The 27319-nt window shown below is 33.1% G+C and overlaps 2 protein-coding genes and 1 long non-coding RNA gene across 5 annotated transcripts in view; 2 read left to right on the forward strand and 1 right to left on the reverse strand.

Moving 5' to 3' along the window:
* Positions 1-27319, forward strand: part of Nop56 (Nop56 ribonucleoprotein) — a 422283-nt gene that overhangs the window by 239640 nt on the left and 155324 nt on the right. The window lies entirely within an intron of this gene.
* On the reverse strand, positions 296-9717 carry Miox (Myo-inositol oxygenase). 3 transcript variants are annotated; one of them, XM_080152421.1, is made up of 12 exons: positions 9561-9703; positions 8184-8276; positions 7703-7777; positions 7242-7302; positions 5609-5696; positions 4687-4819; positions 4000-4058; positions 3247-3334; positions 2911-2975; positions 2085-2116; positions 1956-2019; positions 296-698 (listed from the first exon to the last, which is right to left on the reverse strand). In XM_080152421.1, the coding sequence occupies exons 1-12, from the start codon at positions 9579-9581 to the stop codon at positions 590-592; spliced, it is 888 nt and encodes a 295-aa protein (XP_080008547.1). In that variant the 5' UTR covers positions 9582-9703; the 3' UTR covers positions 296-589. The 3 variants fall into 3 exon arrangements, with proteins under 3 accessions (XP_080008547.1, XP_080008546.1, XP_080008548.1); XM_080152420.1 differs by lacking the exon at positions 2085-2116 and having other exon boundaries at positions 1956-2051; positions 9561-9717; XM_080152422.1 differs by lacking the exon at positions 2085-2116 and having other exon boundaries at positions 296-694; positions 1952-2051.
* LOC145312994 (uncharacterized) lies at positions 23328-24298 on the forward strand. The gene is made up of 3 exons (XR_013877188.1): positions 23328-23433; positions 23745-23801; positions 24186-24298. It is a non-coding gene; the product is annotated as an uncharacterized LOC145312994 (long non-coding RNA).

A 27319-nucleotide genomic window follows, 5' to 3' on the forward strand; every position in this document is an offset into this window, starting at 1 on the left:
TTTTCTTCATCCTGTTTGCTCTCATGTTTTTTTCATATTTTAAAGTTATATGTCTTCTAAGATCTAGTAAACTGCTTGACTGATCGTATCACCTTATTTAGTAAAGTGTAATGGTTCTAAACTATTTGGCCAGGACGTGGGTGTCTTCAACCCCACTCCCCTCTAAGAGACATGTCCTCAAGAAAAAATTACCATAGACAGTTATAGTTAGGGGTTCAAAATCCGTCTTATGGAACACGATTTGCGTCTTTAAACTCAAATGTATATTCGAAATAAAAAAAATATACAATAATAATGCTAAACAAAAATGTATTAATATAATACAAGTATATTGTACCTTGATTAATATAAAACTAATAGATAAAGGTTTATTAGTATAAATTTTAATGTAGTACAGTTTTTTTAAAGGGATTTCAATTCCGAAAAACAAATAATTTAATATTAAGCAAACTGATAAAGTAAATGTAAACAAAACACATGTCATAGCAGATTAATCAAAGACATTCTTGATTTTAATGTAATAGCATATAAACATTTTTGCAGTATTAAAATATTTCTTTTTCAGATGATCCCTTAATCGATTATATTCTTAGAAGGCCACAAGCCCAGGGAGGTATTTGTCAATAAGAGTTTGATAGTAGGGCTTCAAAGCTTCGACATCGGGAATACTGGCGGATTTTGTGTACAGGTCGTACTTCCTGAAAAAGAAAAAGTTTTAATATTTGATAGGAACAGATATAAAGATTTATCAAATTTTAGAAAAAAAAGACTGACAACATCCTTTTTGACGAAGCTCAAAATTAATGGACAGACTTTTATGCATACCGTTGGACAAAGTGAGTAAAAGAGTAAAGAAGCAGGGAGTAAGGGTGGGGACAATGAGCAATTAATTCAATTTAAGAGTTTTTGTTGAAAGGCCATGAAATCCAGATTTATCCAAAAAATTTGAAGACAATTGTAAAGGGTGTGTTAATAAAATTTAGAAAACTATAAAATAAGAAAAGAGTTCTTGGAAAAAAACATTCATTTGAAAATTAGATTAATTGTACATCAGACTGACGTAACCATTCTCATAGGCGTCCAAGGGGGGGGGGTAATGGGGCGATTACCCCCCCCCCCCCCATTCAAAATTTACCCCTACCCTGGGGGTGCCGTAGGCACCCCCAACCATTTAGGAGGGGGTATTTACCCCCCCAAAGGTAAATACCCCCCCCAAACAATTTTGGGGGGGGTAAATACCCCCCCCAAAATAAAAAATCTCTAATAAAAAAAAATTTTGCGCGCATTTTTAATACTATATATTTAATAAAATTTTAATTACCCCCCCCAAAAATTTTTACTCCCCCCAAAATAAAAAGCTTGGACGCCCCTGACCATTCTGTAATTAATTACTAGAAAAATCTTCCTGGAACTCGTTCAACCCATTTTCTTTAAGTTTAAATGCCACTTTACATTTAAGGGTTCTTAGATTGTTTATTACACAAATATAACAATAAAGTTTTTGTCTATGAAGTGGTATTTTTTGGAGAAAAAAATTTAAAACCAGCCATCTCTTAACAAATATACCCGTCTTCTATATTCAAAACTAACACAGCGAGTTAGCAGTATTTGATGCGCTAGCACCCAAAGTCAGTCAGAACCTGCTTAATTGTTGCACATTCCCTTTAAGCCAGTACCCAAAGTCTGAGACTCCTAAAAATTGAATATTCGATCCATTGTCCCCTCCCTTACTCCCTGGTAAAGAAGAGAAAAAGAAATTTTCTTATGTAAAAGATTTATATCCCCCAGACCATAGAATACGCCCCTAGAAGAATGACCTTCCAATATTTTAACCTTTTCTCTTCAAAACTAAAATTGAAAGCGTAAGGGTCTGCTATCATTCCACCCCCCCCCCCCCTTTCACCTCTAATGGGCGCATTTGGCCAATTTATTCAAATATTGACAAAAATACTTACTGAAAGCGCAGAACCCACTCCTTCATCTTCTTATCATGATCATTGATCAAGTATTCATAGTCACCTCCAGTATGCCAGGGATAGAAGGAATGGAACCTAAACAGGTATTTATCAAGTATTCATAGTCACCTCCAGTATGCCACGGATAGAAGGAATGGAACCTAAACAAGTATTGATCAAGTATTCATAGTCACCTCCAGTATGCCAGGGAGAGAAGGAATGGAACCTAAACAAGCATGGATCAAGTATTCATAGTCACCTCCAGTGCGCCACGGATAGAAGTAATGGAACCTAAACTAGTATTGATCAAGTATTCATAGTCACCTCCAGTATGCCAGGGATAAGAGACATGGAAACTAAACAAGTATTGATTAAGTATTCATAGTCACCTCCAGTATGCCATGGATAAAATTGTGGTTGTGTCTCTTAATTAATGAAATAAAATACAAAATATATTCAGATGTTATGATAGAATAAAGTCCTTCCTCAAGGGATACTAGTAATAGCATTCTTGGTGTGGTTATTTTCCTGATAGCATATAGTCCTCCCTTAGGGATGCTTGTTTCAGCATTCTTGGTTTGGTTCTTTACCTGACAGCATATAGTCCTCCCTAGTGCTAGTAACAGCATTATTTGTGTGGTTCTTTACCTGATAGCATATAGTCGTCCCTCAGGGATGCTTGTTCCAGCATTTTTTATGTAGTTCTTTACCTGATAGCATATAGTCCTCCCTCAGGGATGCTTGTTCCAGCATTCTTGGTGTGGTTCTTTACCTCATAGCATATAGTCCTTCCTTCAGGGATGCTTGTTCCAGCATTCTTGATGTGGTTTTTTACCTAATTGCATGTAGTCCTCCTTCAGGGATGCTTGTTCCAGCATTCTTGGTCTTTTTCTTTACCTGACAGCATATAGTCCTCCCTAGTGCTAGTAACAGCATTCTTTGTGTGGTTCTTTACCTGATAGCATACAGTCCTCCCTCAGGGATGCTTGTTCCAACCTTCTTGGTGTGGTTCTTTACAACCTTAACAAGGATGGTTATGTTTATAAGTAGCGCAGTAACAAGAAGATATGAATAATAAAAGTTTGGAGTAAAACTGTATTAATTACAGAATTATAGAACTAAACAAAGGCATATACTGCCAGTATATGTATGTTATAATATTAGGAAAAATCCTCGAAAAATTATTAAATTTGAACTGAGGGAAAAAAGGGAGGTGACTTTAAAATGTTCCTTAATATAAGTTACACATTCTGCCTTCAGCCTTAATTCTCCTTATCCAATAAAATCAAACCTGGTACAGGTATTCATCATGTCCCCAAGACATGAGCACATTATCCAAGCCACAGTTTTCAGAATACATTCCAAGTTTGGTGTTGTATCTACAAATTTAATTTTTTATTAGGAAATTTTTAAAAGGATTATTTTATCTGAATCTCTATATAATTTTCCTATAGCGCTTAGAAACTAAATTTTTAAAAGCGAAGCTTTTTTATAATTAGGGTCGGTCGGTCCGTCCGTCCGTCCGTCCGTAACGGATAGCTTTTTTGTTAATTTAGGCATGTTAGAATTGTCCTATCGATTTCAAATTTTGCATGGCGATTCCTTTAATAGTTAGGTACGATTTAGAAAGCGTAGCAACTCTATAATCATCACCAAAATGTCCGTACGTCCATTTTAGACATGTTGATTGTTTTACTTTTTTAACAACAAAGTTTTATGTGATCTAATCATCCGATTGATCTGATTTTTGGTATATTGATTCCTGGGACAACAAAGTATAATGTAATAAGCGAAGCAACTCTATAATCAAGTCCTAAAAATGTAAGTATGTCCATAATCATTATCCTGAATCAAGCAGTTTTTTAACAAATTTACTTACAATTTCGCTTTGACTCTTATACATTTATATTATGATTATTCAGTTCTGACACTACACAAGTGTTAATGTCCGTTTGTCCTACCGTTTCAGTGCTTCGCTTTTATGGATGTTGTCATCCTTGTTAAGTTTAATTTTAAAGCCATGTTAAAAATTCTGTTTTCTTACCTTGGGTCTTTGAGGTCCTTGTTAGTTCCGAAGCTGTCCATACCGTACACAATAGAAGCCTAGATAATATAAGCAAGATTTATATTGTCCTAATTTGTCGTGTGTGTTTGGCTAGTGGTTGGCAGCCATGCGGCTTGAAATCAGCAGCAGATGCAAGGTTACGATTGTTACAATGGGTGGATGAATAAGAATTTGATATATGCGGCTAGTAGTGACTTGAAATGAATGAGGCTTAGGATGGTTAATATACCATACGGCTGATATTAATCTTTCTGTCAGCCGCTCGGATAGTTATGGCTGTGGATGTAGCTGTGGCTGCCGAGCCTTGGTACATACATGTGAAGTAGTTCATGTTGTAATTTTAAAAAAAATAGTTGTACCTGAGGCATACAACCTGTGGGGAAGGTTTACCTGAGGCATACAACCTGTGGAGAAGGTTTACCTGAGGCATACAACCTATGGAAGGTTTACCTGAAGCATACAACCTGTGGGGAAGATATACCTGAGGCATACAACCTGTGGGGAAGGTTTACCTGAGGCATACAACCTGTGGGAAAGGTTTACCTGAGGCATACAACCTGTGAGAAGGTTTATCTGAGGCATACAACCTGTGGGGAAGGTTTACCTGAGGCATACAACCTGTGGAGAAGGTTTACCTGAGGCTTACAACCTGTGGGGAAGGTTTACCTGAGGCATACAACCTGTGGGGAAGGTATCCCCCACAACAGCCCATTGAGGTTCATCATAGAAGGCCATAATTTTGCCCAGATCATGGATAAGGCCAACGAGCTGGAACCAATCGTCTTCAGGGTAATCAGCCCTGATAAAAGGTTGCAAATTGGAGTAAAGTTCACTATACCTAATCTAATTAAAAAGTGGGAATAGTCCCTTTCGTAACATCGGCCCATAAGTGGCGATTCGTCGTATTTTTAAAATTGCATTTTATAGGTTATTTTAGGTTAGGTTAGGTTATATTGGGTTAGGTAATAGCCCCACAGGGTTAGGTAATTTGCCCCGCAGGGTTAGAGCCTCCCGCAGGGGCTAGAAATAGGAGAAAAGCTACTGTGAAAAACACGAAGAATCGCCCCATAAGGTGCGATGTTACAAAAGGGACTATACCCTAAACAGTTTATCAACAGTAACAAGCTTACTTTATTTCCGGTAAGAAAATAGAAATTAAATTTAATTGGACTAAAAAGAAGCAATAAGAGCAAAATTAAGATATTTAACATTTATTAGTTAATTTTCATGTGCTATTTTTTTTACCTTATGCTACGGGTTGTAGGGGTTAGAGAGTAGCCCCTCAGGTAAAGGAACCCCCATCGATTAGGCATAAAGAAAAAATTCCCTCCCCCTTCCCATCTATTGTTTGTAATCTTTAATACAAAGTAGCTTGATGTCTGTATGTCCGTCTGTCCATTAAGATCTCGGTAACTATTGGTCCTGTGGTGGTTTTAAGCTATTTTCTTGGGGGGTGGGACAATCCCAACCCCCCCCCCCCCAAAAAAAAAAAAAATATGGGCGCAGCCGCTAGTGTATTTTAAAGTAAGAGGAAGGATTTTAGTGATCGCTAAACACTTTGAAGGAAAGCAAGATATAAACTGTTTACCTGATTCTCTCAGCAGTCTGGAAGGCATGGACAATGTTGGGAAGATCCAGGTCTGGGTCACTCTCATCAACAAGGTCATTCAGTTTGTCTTTATAAACATTATTTTACAGTAACAATGAAACTTATGAAGAAAGCAAGTAATGAATAAGATACTAACTAGCGGCTACGCCCCTAGAGACCTCTAGGGGCACTTGAAGAGGTGGGAGTCGAATTTAATAACCCAATTTCTTATTTTAGATTTTTTTTAAAGTAAAAAAAAACTTTTTGGGGGGGTAAAAATTTTTTTTTGGGGGGTTGAGGGGGTGCCCACCCTCTCATTTTTAATTTTAGTTAAAAAAAATTTTGATTATTTTTTAGGTGGGGGTTATTTTTCATTTTTTGGGAGGGGGTTGGGGGTGTCCCCAATAAAATAGTTATAAACCTTCCCGGGACCTATGAGAAGCTACCCTGTTAAGGAGAACCCGATCGGTTCAGCGGTTAGCGAGATCCTTTGGTACAAACAAACACACAGACACACAAACATCCTGTTACTTTAGTATAAGGATAAGACAGAGTAATCTGAAAAAATGTCAGCAGCCTGTATTGAATTAAAGCTAATAATACAAATTTATTTCCATTACAGAAATAAAACAAGGATGACATAAGTAGCGAAGCAAAAATTTCGTGGATGGGACTGACGGTCATTGTTGTTTTCTTCAAACGACGGGAAATTTAATTTGATATCTTTAACTGAAAAAAATTTGAAAATCGATTAATAAACACCAAAGATATGGGGGAAAATGTAAAAAATATAAAAAATAGCCAAAAGCCTGCCAAAAGGCAGTCTGACCGTCATTGTTGATTTCTTCAAATGACCGGAAATTTTATTTTGATATCTTTAACTGAAAAAAATTTGAAAATCGGTCCATAAACACCAAAGACATGGGGGAAAATGTAAAAAATATAAAAATAGCCAAAAAACCTGCAAAAAGGCAGTCTGACCGTCATTATTGTTTTCTTCAAACGATGGGAAATTTAATTTTGATATATCTAACTGAAAAAAGTTTGAAAATCGGACCATAAACACCAAAGATATGAGAAAAAAATGTAGAAAATAAAAAAAATAGCCTAAAACCTGCTAAAAAGCCGTCCGAACGCCATTGATGTTTTATAGTTAATTGTGCTCCATAATGATGGGAATGTTGTCAAAAAATTTCAGCTTTCTATCTCTTATAGGAGCTGAGTAAATCCCATTTCTCCCATAGCGTTACGGACGGACTGACGGACGGACAAAGTGAATTATAGAGTAGCTTCGCTACTAAAAATTAGAGTTAGTTGTATATAGTTGGTTGTTGTAAGAATAAAATCAGAACTTCTATCTTTAATAACAGTCGGTTTAAAAAAAAATATCACATAATAAATTATTAATAAAAGATTACACCAAGATCTATTTTTTTTTGGGGGGGGGAGTGGGTTTAATAGTAATTTCTCGCATCGTATTATAAACGGCTTTCCGCGGATATAGAATCTAATCTTTTGATTGTACATTTTTATATTCGTAGAAATATAATACGATGCTAGACATAGTTTTTTCGTATGGATGAGAACCGGTTCCTATCCACCGGATTCGAATGAATACGAGAAAAATTATTACCTAGAGCCTCCATAATGGTACATTCAACATGATTGAATCCCAGCCATTTTGCATGCTTGGACTTAAATAAAGTGATTATTGATTGAGTCTAAGCCATGAAGTGTACTTAGACTTTATAAAATCTAAGTATTTGATAATTAAAGCTTAACCATTTAGCAGTTAACAAAGTGCTTCATGAAAAAATTAGAATAAATAAAGTAATAAATCATTGTTTGCTTTGACATTTTTATAAATTTTTTGTACGACTTTAACAAGGTGTTTAATGGTCGAATCCTAGCAAAAGTATTTAAAAATTTAGTCCAGCTAATCAAATTGCTTTGACGTTATTATTTAATGATGTAATCCCAATTACATTTTTAAAAATTTAATATTTACATAGGAAAATAGAAAAAAAAATTAGATATTTTTATAAATAATAAATTAAGTCAAAAATATTGCGTAATTTTCAAAATTTGTTTTACCTTTACAAAGTCTACAGTTTGATTGCTATGCATTTCATAGTAGGTCTTTTTAACTCGTTGCTGCAAAGGATTTTCCTGAATAAAAATAATAATAATGATTCATAAAATCAGATTGGATACTGTTTTATATCTTTATTTTAGATATGCCTTATTAATAATATCATACCTTGTTACCCTAGGAATCTTTATTTTTAAAATTATATGAATATGATACAAAAACATTATTGTCAAATGTAAAAAATAAGCATTTAAAAATGGAAGTGCGCTTTCTAAGTCGTACATGTCATGTAAATTTTGAAATAGTACATAAGAGCTATCCATCACGGACGAACCAACACCAATTAAAAAAAATCTTTGCTTTTTACGATTATAAGATCAACACAAAATGAGTTTTAAAGATTCAAACTATTATTAATTATAAATCTAAGCATTGCTTTCAAAAAGAAAATATATATGAACTATAAAAATGTACATATCTTACTTCAGAGTAATCTCTGAAAGCTTCTTGTCCCTGTAACTTTTGCTCTGGACGAACTAGCTCGCTGACATCCAACAGGCTTGGAGACTCATTCATCTACAATGAAAAACAATAATGAATAACTTGACTATTAGGGTGTTTAGAATTAAAATAATTCATCGACATAAGTATTCTACCTTTTTCATTTTGTAAACTATCTGATTATATTAACAACTTTTATCCTCGATCCTAGCCATTAAAGGAATAGCCTATTATGGGGACTGATATCTATCTTCCCTGAAGAGAGATCCTAAATAAGGTCGGCATTTATCGAGATCTATTGATACAAACCGTGACAAACAGAAATTATACCTCTGCTGTCATAGGATAGTATTTTAACTTAATTTTTGTAGGTTGAAATTAAAACTATTTCATTCTATTTAGTAGCGAAGCTACTCTATCATTTGAAATGCCCGTCTGTCCGTATGTCTTAGTTTGGGGGAAACGTGATTTTCTCGACTCCTATAAAAGATAAAAGGCTGAAATTTTTTTGACAACATTCCCATTATTAAGGAGCACAATTAACTATAAAACGTTAATGGCGGTTGGACCGTTTTTTATCAGGTTTTATGCTATTTTTGTATTTTCACATTTTTCTTTATATCTTTGGTGTTTATGATCCGATTTCCAAATTTTTTTGAGTTTGAAATATCAAAATTAAATTTCCTGTCGTTAAAAGAAAACAACTATGACGGTCAGACTGCCTTTAAGCAGGTTTTAGGCTATTTTTATATTTTTCACATTTTTCTCCATACCTTTGGTGTTTATGGTCTGATTCCCAAATTTTTTCAGTTATAGATATCAAAATTAAATTTCTGTCATTTAAAGAAAACAACCATGACGTTCAGGCTGCCTTTTTGCAGGTTTTTGGCTATTTTTAAATTTTTTTCCTAGTTTTTCCATATCGCTGATGTATATAGTCCGATTTTCCAAATTTTTAAAGTCGAGGATATAAAAATTAAATTTCCTGTCGTTATAAGAAAAGAACCATGGCAGTCAAACTGCCTTTTAGCAGGTTTTGGGGTATTTTTATATGTTTTACATATTTCCCTATATCTTTGGTGTTTTTAGTCCAATTTTAAAACTTTTTTGGATATCAGTATCAAAATAATTTTTCCTATTATTATGAGCATCTTTTATGTAATTTTCTTTGACCTTCATCATTATACAAAATATGTGGTTTATTTATTTTCTCCATTAAATCCATTCTTGATTTTAATAAATACACTTTAAATCTACTTGTACGTATTCCCATCCATTATTTTTTATGCTTCGCTACTTATGGATGTTGTCATCCTTGTTCTATAAGATTTTGTCATTTTTTGGTAAAAAATTATTTACCGTGTTTTGTAGGATGCGCATTTTGTAGTTGCCACTGATCTATACTGTGCCTTAATTTCAACTGAGTATAAAGACAATACAAAAATAGATACAGCTCATAGAGTGGGTGGCTTTAAATATATGCCGCCAATACAGACGCTTTTTAAAAGCTGTCATACAAAATTACCAAAAATGTCTAAATTTTGTGAATTATAAAATGTTCCGAGTGCAGTGTTTTTTTTAGGCTGCAAGCAAAAAGTAAATACTTGTGTCGTAAAGCTTCTTTACAATACCTACCAAATGTAGCTGTTTCTGTCCGTCCGTCTGTTTGCCTTTATTCATATGGGAGTTATGTGTATTCACTTCCTATGCATGTTGCTATCTTTTTTAAAGCGAAGCTTTTCTATAATTACGTCCGTCCGTCCGAGATAGATAGCTTTTATTCATTAATTTAGGCATGTTAGAATTGTCCTATCGATTTGGAACTTTGCATGATGATTCCTGTAGAAGTTAGGTACGATTTAGAAATCGTAGCAACTCTATAATCATTACCAGAATGTCGGTACGTCCATTTTCCTGATTCCTGGGACAACAAAGTACAATATTATAAGCGAAGCAACTCTATAATAAAGTCCTAAAAATGTAAGTATGTCCATAAACATTAACCTGTATCAAGCAGTTTTTCAACACATTTACTTACAATTTTGCTTCGAATCTTACTAATCTTTATATTCTGATTACTCAGTTCTGACACTATACAAGTGTTAATGTCTGTTTGTCCTACCGTTTGAGTGCTTCGCATTTATGGATGTTGTCATCCTTGTTATTATAAATCCTAATACACTTTCTTCTATTTGTATCCTTTCAAAATGAAAACAAATTATGATGCTCGGACTTACAAGCTTTTTATTTTAAAGGGTTGGGAGGGTGCGTAGGTTAAAAGGGTGTGAAAGGGGCTGAAAATTTTTGTAATCCCTAAAAATATTTTAACGGTGGTATGATTCCCAACCCCTCTGCAATAATAAAATTGTTATTTCCGGGTGGTTAAAATTATTCCCAGCCTCTCCCTCACTGGATACCCTTGTTTGGAAAGGTTTGAAATATTCTTTTTTTTAAGTGTAAAGCTGGAGGGGGGGGGGGGTGTAATTATTGCTAGGTCACTAAAATGGTTACAATGCAAAAATACTTTTTAGTTTCTAAGCATGAAGGCTTTTGGGGGCCCGTCATAATTTAGATTAATGCATATTGTTTTAATCCATATTTTCCCCAATTTTTCTTCGTCCTACTTTTTATTATTCACTTAAAGCGTTTTAAATATCATTGTATGTCTATATTTAAGCATGTATATTATTAAAGCCGTTTTATTCTGAAAAGTGGAAAATATACGACCCTTTTTGTACATTGTACAGGAAAGTGTGGCGACAACTTTTAATAGTTTAATAATTCCTGTGAATAGTTAGTTCGAAGTTTTTTTTTGGAAAATAGTAAGACTATCTTAACATTTGTGACTGGATTGCATATGTAAGTACTCTAAAATTCTGCTTATTATTTTGGATTTAGAAATTAATTAAAGATATCTTAATTGCCCCTTTGATTTTAAAACAAACTAACATCCACTGTATGATATAAGGTTAAGTAACATTCAACAGGCAACCAACCCTTTGATTGCACGACCTTTGTCTAGAAGTCCTAACTGTGAATGGTAATGAGTTACGCCTGTTTACCGGCCGTGGCTTCCTTCTACTCTTACAATCAATGCCATACGCCTGATGTAGCAGAAGCAGCTTCCATTTTAACGTCTTTAATACGCTTCGGAGATATTCAGACTTCAACTCGAGACATTCTGACTCCAAGCAGGCACGATTTACACTAATGCCACGAGTTAATCTCGTTTAAGTATTTTATAGACGTTTATTTTTATTTGCCGCCATTTTCAAGCCACACCATAAATTAAGCCTCCCACAAAAAAAGGCTTATCGGCGCCAAAACAACATTAGAAGCTCATAAAGATAAAAAATTTCAGGGATTTTTACAAAAAACCAATTAATTGTTGCGCAATTTGAGACAAATAAAAAACAAGGTTATAAAGTACAATTAAAATTGGCATTGATATCTATCTATAATACAAAGTAGAATGATGTCTGTCCCTTAAGATCTTGGTAACCAATGAACCGATCGGATTCTACTCTTCAGGGAATATACTTACTGGTCCTGTGGATTCTTACTACTTTATATATTAGGATAAAGCCCCTAGATTCAAGGGATCATCCGCTAGTAATGTTTAAAATATTAACATGATATTTTTTCCTATTCGGAGCACAATGGTTTGATGGAGTCCCAGAAAATGCCATTTCTCACGGTCATTCGCCGTCATGCGTCATGTTGGAAGGGTGACCCAGATTTTGCGATTTGAGAAAAATGTATCTTTATATTATAGTGAATCAAATAACTTTGCAAGCATCGCTTAAAAATAGTAAATCAAATAGCGAAAACTAGATCTGAAATTTGCGTCACCCTTCTAACATGCCGCATGACCGCGTACGGCCGCGAGAAATGGCATTTTCAATGGTTTAACCTCTAACCCAACATAATTCTTATCTTAGGTTAAAAGTAACAATGAATAACCTTTAAATCTTTCCCAGCCAAAGAAGATGAAATGTATGCTTTTCAAATTTTAGAGATAAAACACCGTATCATAAACTGCTTTCCTCAAAATTTAAATAAAAAATTATAAGGTTAAAACCAGCTTTGTTGGCCCCAAGGGGCCAAAGTATAGCTAAGAACCGGTTCTAATCCAGCGGATATTAATTGGTTTCGAAGCATATGTTAATATATATATAACCCGGAAGAATGATTTTAAAGATAAAATTTAGAGATTTCATTAACCCTTTATTTGAAATTTTGAAGCCTAATATTTTTTCTGGCAGGTTTTAAGCTAATTTTATCTATTTTTATCTCTGACTCTCACCCTCGCTTTCTCTCTCTCTCTCTCTCTCTCTCTCTTCTCCCTCTTTTCTCTCTCTGTCTCTCTTTCTCTCTCTCTCTCTGTCTCTCTCTTCTCCCTCTTTTCTCTTTCTCTTTCAATCTCGCTCTCCTCTTTTCTTTTCTTTTTTTTATACGAAAACGTTCTTGTTTTTATTAGCTATGCAACCATTCAAGGACTTCCAAAGGAGGACGAGAACTCCACCCCCCCCCCCCAAAAAAAAAAAAAAATTAGTTTAAACAATGTATTAGATTTTAAAATAAAAAAGTAATTACCCTAAACTAAACATTTTGATTTAAAACAAAAACTTAGAATAAAAGGGTTATGATGATAATAATAAAATTTGAAACAAGTGTTAATGATTATCTTGTTCAGAAATTATAATTTATGTCTAACGTCAATTCTAATTTTAGTTAGAAATTATCTTTTAAAGAAAAATATGGATGAAAACATCCGTAAGTAGCGAAACACAAAAAATGGACGGCTAACGAACAAAGTAAATTTTAGAGGATTTTTCTTTAGGGGGAGAAGAAGAGAGAGAAGGATTTGATAAATAGAGAATAGTCCCTTTCGTGGTAACGCCCCTTAAGGAGCGATTAGTCGAATTTTTTTTAAAATGGCTTTTTATAGGTTATTTTAGGTTAGGTTAGGGTATATTGAGTTAGGTGATTGCCCCACAGGGTTAGGCAATTGGCCCCGCAGGGGCTAGAAATAGGAGAAAAGCTACTGTGAAAAAATACGAAAAATCGCCCCTTAGTGAGCGTTGCCACGAAAGGGACTATACCCGATAAATATTAGAAAACACGAAATTTTTCTTTCAATATATTCTTTGAAGCATGAGCGACTGACTGACGGACCAAGCAAGAGTTTTTCTGGATGCTCAGATTCATTCTCTCAACTGTTAATTAAGATTCTGATTACTAAAACGATTAAGCACAAAGTTGTAATCGTAGCAACTCAAAAAAACAGGAAGATAAAGGGATAAGACAATGGCCGGAAAAAAAGATGTACATCCCTATTGATGATGCACAAAATTTACCCTTATGTAGATTACAATTATTGGTTGAAACTTTTGGACACACAAATTAATGCACCAACCAATAAAAATTCCATGAAAAGTCCCCATGAAAATGCTATCATAAAACTTTGGGGACTAGTGTAATAAACAGCCTATAAACTCCTCCATCCCCCCCCCAACTCTCTGAAAAAATTACTCCTTGAAAAGTATAAGGCATCCTGCATTTAAACAATTTTATTACAGAAAACAAACTTGCTTGTTTAAACAATCTTTCTAAAAAGTTTAAAAGTGAATGTGAGAATGTTAACATCCTTGTTTATTTCATAAAATTCTGGTATGAACAGCATTGATATAGTTTACAGGGATCTGAAGGGATAAGTCAATGGCCGATCAATTGTTGTACATCCCCAATGATGATACACATGATTATCAACTATTCTGTAGATTACAATTGGTGGTTTAAATGGTTGGAAACTAATCTAAAAATTTGATAATAGCCCACAAAGTAACGAATAATTGGACTTTATTATAAACTTTGTTGACTAGTGTAATAAACAGTCCAATGTCCCCTCACTCCATGTATTGGTTAATCAGAACAAGAATCTACTTCTTATCTTTCTGTGTAGGCTTTGAACAGATATCATTTACATTTCACATTTTTAAGTATCGCCACACAAAACCGGGAATAGTTATTTATCGCATTGTATTATATAGACAGCTTTCCGCGGATATTAAAATAAAAGTTATAGCTCCGATGTTTAGTAGGCCAGTGCTAACAAAAATGGTGTAAATTTGATGAGTTTTACATAAATATTCTGGGAAAATTGTGTGTATGGCTGAGAACCGTATTTAATCAAGCGAATATTAATCGGTTTCGAAGCCATACTGAAAAATAAAATATTGACATTGAAATAGAAAATTACGTCTACGCTTTTGTTTTGGATTTGGATAAGGGGGGGGGGGAGTTTATTCCTTCAACATAAAACCACCCAGGGGTAAGTTTACATAAGGTCTTAGTACATAAAAACCTTAAACCCAAGCTTTGATTTTAGTAGCAATGTATCAACTTTAGTTACAAAGGTTATTGCTAAAATATTAAAGCAGAAAAATCTCCCGCCATATTTTCCCAGTATTGTATGACAACTTAGTTAGGTTGTGTGCATTAAAAAGACAAATAAAGATTAAAGGATAAGAATGCCTTTACTATTTTGTATAATTATGAACCTTAACCAGCAAGGTACAGATTTTGTAATTAAAAAAATTGGGATGTGTCTACATTATTAAAATCTCAACTTTACGTTCATTAGCATCATACATATCTATAATACAAAGTAGAACGATGTCTGTCTGTTTGTTTGCAAAGAAGGATCTCGCTAACCGCTGAACCGATCGGGTTCTCCTTAACAGGGTAGCTTCTCATATAGGTGCCGGGAAGGTTTATAACTATTTTCTTGGGGGATGGGACACTAATTTTTAAATACTAAAATTATAATAGTGGGGTCGACCAACCCCCCCCCCCCAAAAAAAAAAAAAATCCCCCTCAAACTTTTTAAAAAACTACGAAAAATTAAGCTGATCAAACCTCTTGGGGCACAGCCCCTAGAGGCTAGGAGCGAAGCCGCTAGTCTTAATATAAAGTAGAACAATGTCTGTCCGTCTGTCTGTTTGTTTGTAATGAAGGATCTCGCTAACCGCTGAACCGATCGGGTTTTCCTTAACAGGGTAGCTTCTCATATAGGTCCCGGGAGGGTTTATAACTATTTTGGGGGAGGGTACCACCACCCTTCCAAAAGAAATCCCCCCCCCCAAGATATTTTTTTTCAATTTAATTTTTTTAAAATAAAATTAAAAATTGGGAAGGGCAACACCCCCCTTACCAAAAAAATATATCCGACCCCCCCCCCCCAAAAAAAAACCCAACTTTTTTTACTTTTTCTTTTAAAATCTAAATTAAGAAAATGGGTTATCCAATTCAATTCCCTCCTCCTCAAGTGCCCCTAGAGGACTTTAGGCATAGCCATAAAGCATGCCTTACATAGTTACAGAGATAGTGAGGGAAGCTCTATAGAATACGCTTTGCGTATTACAAATACTTTGTCGTATAGTATAATGGTACAGGGAGTAAGGGAGGGGACAATGGATCGAATATTCAATTTTTAGGAGTCTCAGACTTTGGGGACTGGCTTAAAGGGAATGTGCAAGAATTTAGCAGTTTCTGACTAAGTTTGGGGACTTGCGCATAGAATGCCGCTACTCGTTATGTATGTTTTGAATATTGCAGACGGGGAGAAGGGATAAGGGAAGTGGGGGGAAGGGAAATAAACACTCGTTGTGTTAGTTTGGAATGTAGCAGACGGGGAGAAGGGAGAAGGGAGGTGGGGGCAAGGGAAATAAACAGAATAAAAAGGGGCAGTCATATTCTTGCTAGCAGCTGGCCGGGTCCAATAATCTTTTAATATAAAAATCACACCAAAAAACCTCAATATATTTCATCAAAAACAAGTTGTGATTTCACTTTACATGACGCTATGGAAATCTATTATTCAATTAACAATCCCTTTATAATTTCCTACAAATTTATTGGATTAAACTGGATTTCATGCCCTTTCTTTGATAACTCTTATATTGAATTAATTGCCCATTGTCCCCTCCCTTACTCCCTGATAATGGTATATAAACGTTTGCAGTAGTAATGCATGTTATAAAATGTTAATTTATTCTTTGTAAAAAATAAATATAATTTGTCATCCATAGCCATAAATATTACATGTCATATAAATACGTATTAGGCTTTTTTTGTTAGATAGAAGAAATTAGTAAATTCTTTCTATTACAACCTGCATTGAAAAAAAAAGAAATATAAATGATAATGTTAGTCATTGTATAGATTAAACCTAATTACTGAAAAAAGGGGTATAGTCCCTTTCGTGGCAACGATCCTTAAGAGCGATTCTTGGTTTTTTTTCACAGTAGCTTTTCGCCTATTTCTAGCCCCGGCGGGGGGCTCTAACCCTATGGGGCATTCACCTAACCCAATATATCTTAACCTAACAACATAAAATGACCTATCAAAAGCCATTTTAAAAATACGACGAATCGCCCCTTAAGGGACGTTGCCACGAAAGGGACTATTCCCGAAAAAAGAGTTGGCGTTTCAGCTGAAAGTTCCCTATTTTGAAACAAGATTGAAAATAAGGGGGAAGGATAGTTTTTTGTTTTATAGTTTATTACTTTAGGTTAGGTTAGGTAGGTTATAATGAGTTATTGGAAGCCCTACAGGTTAAGGGCACTGCATGTTCAGGCCCCACTGGGTGTAGGCATAGATAATATACTACCCTACCTTATTTTCAACTAGCGGCTACGCCCCTAGAGGCCTCTAGGGGCACTTGAGGAGGAGAGAGTCGAATTTAATAATTCAACTTCTTATTTTAGATTTTAAAAGAAAAATTTTAAAAAAAATTGGAGGGGGTGGTGCTCCCCCCTTCATTTTAAATTTTAGTTAAATTTTTTTTTTCTTTTCACTTTTTTAGGGGGAGGGGTATTTTTCATTTTTTGGGGAGGTTTGGGGTGTCCCACCCCCCAAGAAAATAGTCATAAACCTTTCCGGGACCTATGAGAAGCTACCCTGTTAAGCGGTTAGCGATATCCTTCGGTACAAACAAACAAACAAACACACACACAGACACACATCCTGTTACTTTATTTTAAGGATTTATTTTTAAAATAGAAGGGGGGGGGGCTTAAGTGCTCTAGGGGAACTTTGTGTGAAAGCCCAAGGTTTTTAAATCTGTAGACTTTATTCAACACGTCAAGAGTTAAGGACTAACAAAGAAAAAATGAAATGAGAAATTTAATAACTGCTAATTTATTTTATTTTGATATTTTTAGCATCTTCAACAATAGAAATATTAGAAGCACTCAATCTAAAACAGCACTCAACCTAAACCGGCCACAGCTGCAGTCAGATGGCTGAAGTTGCAGCTGTCTATCCCTGACTGTAAGGTCAGTAACTTTATATTAAACAAGGATGACAACATCCATAAAAGCGAAGCACTGAAACAATAGGACAAACGGACATTAACACTTATATAGTGTCAGAACTGAATAATCAGAATATAAATGTATAAAAGTTGAAGCAAAATTGTAAGTAAATTTTTTGAAAAACTGTTTGTTACAGGATATTATATATGGACATACTTACATTTTTAGGACTTGATTATAGAGTTGCTTCGCTTATAACATTATACTTTGTTGTCCCAGGAATCAACATACCAAAAATCAGATCAATCGGATGATTAGATTACATAAAAATTTGTTGTTAAAAAAGTAAAAAAATCAACATGTTTAAAATGGACGTACGGACATTCTTGTAATGATTATAGAGTTGTTTCGCTTTCTAAATTGAACCTAACTACTAAAGGAATCACCATGCAAAGTTTGAAATCGATAGGACAATTCTAACATGCCTAAATTAACGGGAAAAGCTATCCGTTTGTGACGGACGGACGGACGGACGTACGGACCGACCCTAATTATAGAAAAGCTTAGCTTTTAAAAATTCGATTCAACATTATCAATATTTAAAAGAAGGTGTATCAACTATTTTTTTTATAGCTAGCCGGTTCTTTTAGTAAGTAGTAGATGTAAAATTTTCCATAGAATTCAGATATGCAATCGGTTTTTTTGTAGACCTCTTATTTTTTAAGTAATTTAAGTTTAAAAAAAAAATTAAGTCGATTTTAAGGTACTAAAATGCAACAAAAAAAGAAAGAAAATGGTCATTATGAACAAAAATAGTAAGATCTTTAATTTGACACCTTACTTTTTCAATTCTGTCAGGTAATTATTGAAAAAATCGATTTTTTTAAACCCACGAGAATAAAAACTTTGAACTTACTTTTATTATTTCACAGGTAAAAAAATATGGGTTCATATATACCTTTAGAATCAGAAAAATATTACGAATCCATTGTAAGCAAAATTGAAAAAAAAGTTTACAATATAGTATATAAACTACAATAAAAGGAATTATATGAAAATATCATATTATATTGTACAGGCAATGTCTTAATTCTTGAATTGAGTATAAAAATGGGAAGGGGGTAAAGAGGGGGTAAAAAAGGGAAGACGATAGTGTTGCCTGAACAAAAAATATAATTGGCCATTTGTCTATTTTTTTAATTTTTTACTTTTTTTCAATTTTGCTTACAATGGATTCGTAATATTTTTCTGATTCTAAAGGTATATATGAACCCATGTTTTTTATGTCTGTTTGAGAAAATATTTAGGTCTAAAGTTTTTATTAAACCGAGGTTAAAAAAATATATTTTTTTCAATAATTACTCAACAGAATTTTAAAAGTAAGGTGTCAAATTAAAGATCTTACTATTTTTGTTCTTACTGGCCATTTTCTTCTTTTATTTTGTTGCGTTTTAGTACCTTAAAACCGACTTAATTATTTTTTTAAAAAACTTAAATTACTTAAAAAATAAGAGGTCTTCAAAAAAACCGATTGCATATCTGAATTCTATGAAAAATTTTACATCTACAACTTACTAAAAGAACCGGCTAGCTATAAAAAAAAAAGTTGATACACCTTCTTTCTATTTTTTTATTTCAACCGCAGCAACTATTAATTTTATCACTTGTTGGTCTCTAAATGTACATTAGGATATATAAGTTGGAAGGAATTTTAATGTTAGGGGGAGATTTAAAATCTGCATCAAATTTTAAGGATTTTTTTTTATAAAATTCATTTTTTGTATAATTCCTTATCTAAAAGCGGAAATTCAATTTAATTTAATTAATTTTGACTAATAGGATAGGTGGATTGGAAACTACCTGCGCTCTAATTGGGTGAACGATGTACGACACTTTAGTTTCTCCAATCAGAGCGCAGATTTTTCAAATCCACCAATTACAGATGTCAAAATTATTTAACCTAAATTGTATTTCCGCTTTTAAATAAAGAATTATACAAAAAATGAATTTGATTAAAAATCCTTAAAATTTGATGCAGATTTCAAATCTCCCCCTAACATTAAAATTCCTTCCAACTTATATATCCTAATGTACATTTATATGATTATCTGTACCTTTTAATACAAAATATTTTAATTATTCAATAATATATATTTCAAGGACCTAATATATATTTTATAAAGCCCTCAAATTTCTTAAAAATAGTAGTAAACAACTGTTTTAGTCATTGTTTACGTTAAAATATTCTTAGTTAAGTGCTCTTGAATCATATTTTGTATCATAGTATTTATGTAATAAAAAATATTTAAAAAAGAAGCTGTGCAACCTAAAAAACGTCTGAGGTGGATTCTTTAAAAAATTTGCCCCTTTAATCGCTTAGTGGGGAAAAATTGTTTTCGTGAAAAATCCACCAAAATCACATTAAAAATCTACAAAAATTAAACAAAATCATAGAAGGGTTATTAAAATAAGATTTATTTAATTTTTGTATAATTTAATAATAGTTGTCTAATTTTTAATTATCCCGAAACCTTTATAAATATACAGGGTTTGAAATATCAATTTACTCTCTACTACAATCTGTCGCCTGATTTGCCTCATAAACGACAGGAACTCTTTAAACTTAAAATATTTACTATTTCGCCCCTAGCCTCTAGGAGCTTTCCCCCCAGAGGTAATTAAAAAAAAAAAATAAGTACTACTGGAGCTGTCACCACTAATTTCAAATAATTTTAAAAATGGGGGGGGGGGGGGGGTATTTTTTGTTTTTGGGGAGGTTGCGGGTGTCGTACCCCCAAGAAAATAGCTTAAAATCACCACAGGACCAGTAGATAAATTCCATGAAGATTAGAATCCAATCGGTTCAGTGGTTACCGAGATCTTAGGCTTAAGAGCCTTAAGAACGAACAGCCACTTTATAATTGTAGAATAGCTTTCTGAAACATAATCCGAGTTATATGGCTCCGAGAGCGTTATAAATCTCCCATTGTTGCGTCTTTGGGAGATTTTTTTCGGAGGTTACCAGAATTAAGAGCATATTATTATGGTTTAACAAAAACAACAGTTGCGCTACAATATTTCCCACAGAAACACAAGTTTTTACACGATCAGAGAAAAGTGTTTTAAAAAATAATAATATATTAAGAGAATTTGAACAATACACTGCATGGGAAATTATTAAGATTTATCAATTATTAAGATTTACTTTATAAGAAACCAATAAAAAAACGAATTATCTTAGTGGAATTTTATTTTAACCCCCCACTAATTTTGATTTGTCAAAAAGATTTAACATTTTAAATGAGTATCAGTTATCAGAATTTAGAAGGCCTCAGGAACTTGTCCAGAGACCCTTCTGCTTTGTTTCCACTGTTCTTGGCTAACAAACCTAAATAGTATATGCTAGCCTTCTCTTGTTATGACATGGTGTCCCATGTCCACCTGTGAGTTAATGAGTAAGTATCCTTAACATTAAAGGCCTAACAACTACCTCTAAAGAATGTAAGCCTCAGATGAAGAAAAAAATATATAAAGAGAGTTTAGAAATATAAAACTTTATCTCAAAGGTCTCGTATAGTATTTTTTATACAAATGAACAACATAGAAACAAGGATGACAACCCATAAAAGTGAATCACTAAAACGGTAGGACAAACGTACATTAACACTTGTATAGTGTCAGAATTGAATAATCAGAAAATTAATGTATAGGTGTCGAAGCAAAATTGTAAGTAAATTTGATGAAAAACTGCTTGTTACAGAATAATGTTTATGGGCATACTTACATGTTTAGGACTTTATTATAAAGTTGCTTTGCTTAGATATTGTACTTTGTTGTCCCTGGAATCAATATACCAAAAATAAGATCAATCGGATGATTAGATTACAAAAAAATTTTAAAAAGTAAAAAAAAATGTTAAAAATGGACGTACGGACATTCTGGTAATGATTATAGAGTTGCTACGCTTTCTAAATCGTACCTAACTACTAAAGGAATCACCATGCAAAGTTTGAAATTGATAAGACAATTCTAACATGCCTTAATTAACGAAAAAAGCTATCCGTCACAGACGTACGGACGGACCTACCCTTATTATAGAAAAGCTTCGCCTTTTAAAAGAGAAGTTGCGTTGTTTACAGTAAGGGACAGAACAGTAAAAGAATGAAATTTACATTTGATTGTTATTACTGCCCAACCTTTGTATTAAAGTTAAAAATTATGCCCATTTGAAATAAGTAGAGATATTCTTATTCCGGAAATAAAACTCTGCATTGTTTGGATAACATTAATAAAAGAAAACATTGTAATAATAAAGATAATATAATAAATGTTTAGATTTTTCAAGCGTAGCATCTCTAAAGGTAACCATTATGTATGTCCTTCTGTTTTAAATGAAAATAAATTTGTATTCTGTATTTGTGTGAAGGTCAGCTACAATATTACTTGTTAAATTAAGAACATTGACGTTAAAGGTTTAAAACCTAGCAATTTAAGTATTTTTTTAAAATAATTTAAAATAATAAATTAGGGTTGGGCCGGATACCGGATATCCGGTATCCGGCAAAATTTCTTCATAAACTGGGGTTGTGTTATTTAAAGTTAAGATCAAAACTTAAAATTAAGTAACTATTAAATGAGTTTTCTTCTATGCAAATAATCTACTGAAAAATTAATACTCTCAATATTAACCCCTAACGGTTGGAGGATGGGCGGGGAGGTGGCCTTGACCCCCCCCCCCCCCCTCTCTGTTTTTTTTCTATCTCAATTTCTGTGTATAAAAGGTAGAGGGCTATATCAGAGTGACTTTCGAAATATGGGTATCACACCTTCCTTGCAAGAAAACCTGGCAAGGTCATTCAGGTAAAAAGTAAAAATATTTTTTTTTTACCTAAACAAAGCATTTTATATTATCAAATACTAAAATATCCTATAGTCGTACCTCCTCATATGAAATATAGGTGTTCACATCGATTTTAGGTTCCAAGTATAATCCTGCAAGTCTTGAACCTCCAGGTCTCCAGAAATCTTAAAACGGTTCTTGTGATTGCAATTTTTGACTTAGAGACTTCAAATTTTAAACTTAGGCTTTTTAATATGTCTTAATGACATATTACAATTTCATAAAATCCGTTGCCGTTTACCTGCCAACTGCCGGTTTGCGGCTGGCAGCTGCCAAGTACCGCTGCAGCACCCAAAATTTATGTTTTGAGATTTCTAATATAAAGTTTACATAAAGATGAACAAATTCAGAAAAAATTGTTCTTCTAGCTTCAATAATAAGAAAACTACAGCTATTTAAAATTTAAAATAGGAGAAACTTTTGTTGTAAAATATAAAAGATTATATTGCCGGATATCCGACAGAATAGTTTCAATATCCAGTATCCGGCTGGATATTGAATATGGCCGGATATCCGGCCCAACCCTAAAAAAAATACAATTAAATGTAATCTACTAAACATTGTTTATTATTTATCACAATTAATTTTGCACACATCAAATTAAATCAAACTTTTAAAATCAAAATTCTTTTTGAATTGCAATTGAGAAAACAATTCGTCGATTAAATTGTGGATTATTTTACACCTTCATTAAAGTAGCAAGACCATTTAATAACTCTATTCCTTCGTTCTTCCTTGAATTAGCCTGTCCTTTTCTTTGAAAGGGGAATATGAAATATCGCTACTTGTCTGCTATTAAACATTAAATTATAAAATTTTAGTGAAGAATCCCATGAAGACTCTGTATTCCGTTATTTTTAAATTTAATTCAATTCATTATTCATGTAAGTGTACTAAACTGTTTAAAGATTTTTACCTCAGATATAATGTGATAACCGTATAATAATGAAATATTTAACCCGAGTGAATCTTGTTTGTGGAGTTTATGCTATTCTCCTAGTTATTGTCCCAGGTAAACATAAACCGTTTTAAACTACCGAATACGCCACTAGAGGCCTCTAAGGTCACTGGAGATGGGAGGAGGGGAAGGAAATTTTTTTTGGGGGGGGATTTCTTTATAAATTATGATGGTACCCTCTACTATAAAGTATTAAATCTTCCCATGATCCATGAGAAACTACTTTGCAAAGGAGAACCATATCGGTTTAACAGAAAGTTAGCAAGGTCTAAGGTCTTTCAGTACATACAGACAGTCACAAACACACATAAACATAAAATTATGGGTTGCCTCTTCACCTGTTAATTACATGTTTTCTTTTGCAGAGGAACCATCAGTTTACAAGCTGATCATTGACTTACTTTCTACTACATCTACCATAGGTTAATATTGGTCTTTTCTATTAATAAAAGATGTTTTTGGTTTTCAAATTAGAAATTAAAGTTTTTATTCTTTATTTATAAGTTTTCTAGATTTTGTATGAAATAGTTTTTATTTAGTGGCTTTAATGGACTTTGATTATAAATTTTGTTTTTCTAGCCTTCAACCATATTTCTGCATATTGTTTTAGAGGGGACTGGGGTCTCTTTTTATGGGGTGTGGGGGGGGGGGCTATAAGAAAACTATTATATTAACCATGGAAAAATTCCTTGTAATACAAAACCTAATAGTTTCCATGGTATCTCAGAACTTTTGCTTCAGACAGACAGGCGGATATCATTCTACTTAATTATTAGACTGTTAAAAAGACCAGTATTACTGTGCAGTAATCTCCACCCTGTTCTACATGTACTTCAACAGTCTTGCGGAGATACAAAAGAATATTTCTACAGGAATTCCACGAACTACAATTTGTTGCATAAAAATCAGTATTGCTTAGATATTAATCAGTTTTGAAGTCCTACTGCAAATACATATAATACAAAATTAAACACGCACTAAATTTAGTTTGTAAAATTGAATATAGAACTTATGAAGTATCTTATGATTGAGTTTGGGGCCTACATTGTCTATAAATTTGCAGGAATAAAGTGATAATGTAATAAAATTAATCCTTTCTTACATATTTAAAATAAAGAAATTAGGAAAATTGGAAGAGGTACCTATTGTTCTGGAAGGTTTTCTGTTGGGTAAGCTTTTATACTCCCTTGGAAAATAGCCATAAACCTGACCATGTATAGAACAAAGTTTTCATAACAGTCTATCGGTTTTTGAGATCTTACTTTACACAGACTGAGACACTATACAACTTTACCAGGGATAAAGTGGCAGAACAATGGGCAATTGATTCATTTTTAGAATCAAAGCTTAATTGTCTTCAAACCCAAATTAAATGTTGATTACATCCAGTAAAACCTCTTATCGGCATTCCATGTACTAGTGTCCAAACAGATTTCTATTTTTTTGATGATTATGTTCAATAAAACTTTTTAGCGGCATTCTATGCAATAGAACCCAAAGACTTTAAAATTAGGCAAAATAATAAAAGTTGCATTAGTTGTAGTGCTCAAAGTCCAAGATAATAAAAAAAGAATTTTAGATCCGTTGTTCCATTTACTAATTTGTATGAAGTTATTATTCAATTTTGCATTCCTTACTCACTTTATAAAATGTCAGAATCTCTGTTAATGAACGGGTTCCATGAATGGACTGAACACATGCTCATCAGATATACAAATATATTCTGCAGTGTTATTGGCCACAGGTTGTGCTAGATAAACAATCTTAAACTGTTTTTAACCTATTTTTAAAACATATATCAAAAATATACTATGACACCAGTAGAATTAAACTGCAGAGCCTAAATTTGAATTAAGTCCCCAATAAACTTTTTTGAGGGGATTTAAAAATTAATTTTACTGTTGCTGTGGTCTTTTTTGATCAGAGCAAAAGGTCTTTTTTTATTTGGGTAAAATTCGTAGCTTTTAGAGTGTTTTGCTTCATATATATAGTATTCTGGTATAGAGTAAAATTAGGCCTTTTGATTTCATCTAAATTAATTCATTAAAAACTTAATTCTTTACAATATATCAATGAATTAACTTTATCGTGCTTGTTTTCCATCACTTATTTAAAACACAAAAAAATTGGCTGTAAAGGGTTAAATAGTGAAAGATGACAACAAACGTTTACGCAATACAACAAATTTTTTTTTGTCACATATACAAATATGATAATATATAAGATTATTCAAACTTATTTTTTAAAATATTTTTAAAAAGCATGTATCTTTTATGTGTATAGTTTTCATTCTTTTCATTTTAATTAAATAAAAATTATTTAACTACATTGGAAATAAGTCACTTTTTGAAAACACTCTTTTTTGAATTGTAAAAAACTGAAATGAAACAAGGCTTCTAATTGGTTCAGACTTCAGAATAATATGTTTTATTTTAATGTTAAATTTCTTCTATATAAATTATTGTTTTAGAAAAAAATTATTTGCATCGAACAGAGTAGAGTTTTTATTATTGTATTGATATAATCTGAATCACATCAAATTGTTCTGTAAGAAACAATTTAACCCCAAACTAAAAAATGCTTTTGCTTCCATCAAAATGATCACAGCAACATATAAAATTGATTTTTAAATCCCCCAAAAAAAGTTTATTGGGGACTTAATTCAAATTTGGGCTCTGCAGTCTGATTCTACTGGTGTCATAGTATATTTTTGATATATGATAAAAAAATAGGTTAAAAACAGTTTAAAAAATATTGCCAAAATGATCTTATGGGTAATTAAAGAATTAAAAATAAGTAAAAAGGTCAGTGTTGGTGTGTTTGTCTGTCTGTCTATGATGAAGAATCTTACTAACCGCTGAACCGATAGAATTTTCCTTGACATTGTAGCTTCAAATAGGTCCTGGTAAGGATTTTAACTAGTTTTCGGGAGGGCACAACCACCCTGGTAACCTACTAAGATAAATTACCCCTATGTAAAAAGGTCCCGAAAAACTGTGTATCTATTTAAGTGAGGGTACAACACCCTCCAAAGATAAATCGCCCATAGAAAAAATGACCCTATCTGAAAATATTTAATTTAAGTGCTTAAAAGTTTTAATTTATTCATTACTAAAATGAGATTATTACTATTTAATTTTACTTATTCTATAAAAAGAAAACTCAGTACTGATAAATAGCTATACTTCGTTGTAAAATAAATTTTAACGTTTGATAATACATTTAATTTATTTACTATTGTATCTATAAATTTATGTTTAATTTGGTGTTTATGTAATCTGTAATATAAAAACCTAAAAAATAAATATTGGTGCTTTCCCTTGCGATTCGTTGTATTTTTAAAATGGCTTTTTAAAGGTTATTTTAGGTTAGGTTAGGTGATTGCCCCTGCAGGAGCTAGAAATATGAGAAAAGCTAATGTGAAAAAAATACGAAGAATCGCCCCTTAAGGTGCGTTGCCACGAAAGGGACTATACCCGAACAAGTTTAAAGTAATTTAAAAAGGTGGTAATTGTGTTTCTTCTGCCTAAACCCATCCCTAACCTGTGGGTCCTAAATCTGAGTTGCCCCAACCGACCCTGTGGGGCTACTCTGTTTAATATAACCTAACCTAATCTGACCTACAGTAAAAAAATTAACCACCCACCCATAGACGTCCAAGCTTTTTTTTTTTGGGGGGGGGGGGGTAAAAATTTTTAAGGGGGGGTAAAATGAAAAAAAAATTGGGGGGGGGTAATCGCCCCATTACCCCCCCCCCCTTGGACGTCTTAGCACCCACCACCACTAGGGAGGGAATATTTGCCTTCCTGATATTTGCCTCCATAATAACCTAAATTTATGTTTTTTTAAAAACTAATTTTGTTGGTGTATTATTTGCACACCCTGGACCTGTTCAGATGGATTGGAGTTCATCTGGCAGAACTATTGGTCAGTATTCTGG

This window comes from Acartia tonsa, chromosome 3, assembly GCF_053477335.1.
Source record: "Acartia tonsa isolate MP-2025a chromosome 3, ASM5347733v1, whole genome shotgun sequence".
NCBI lineage: Eukaryota > Metazoa > Arthropoda > Copepoda > Calanoida > Acartiidae > Acartia > Acartia tonsa.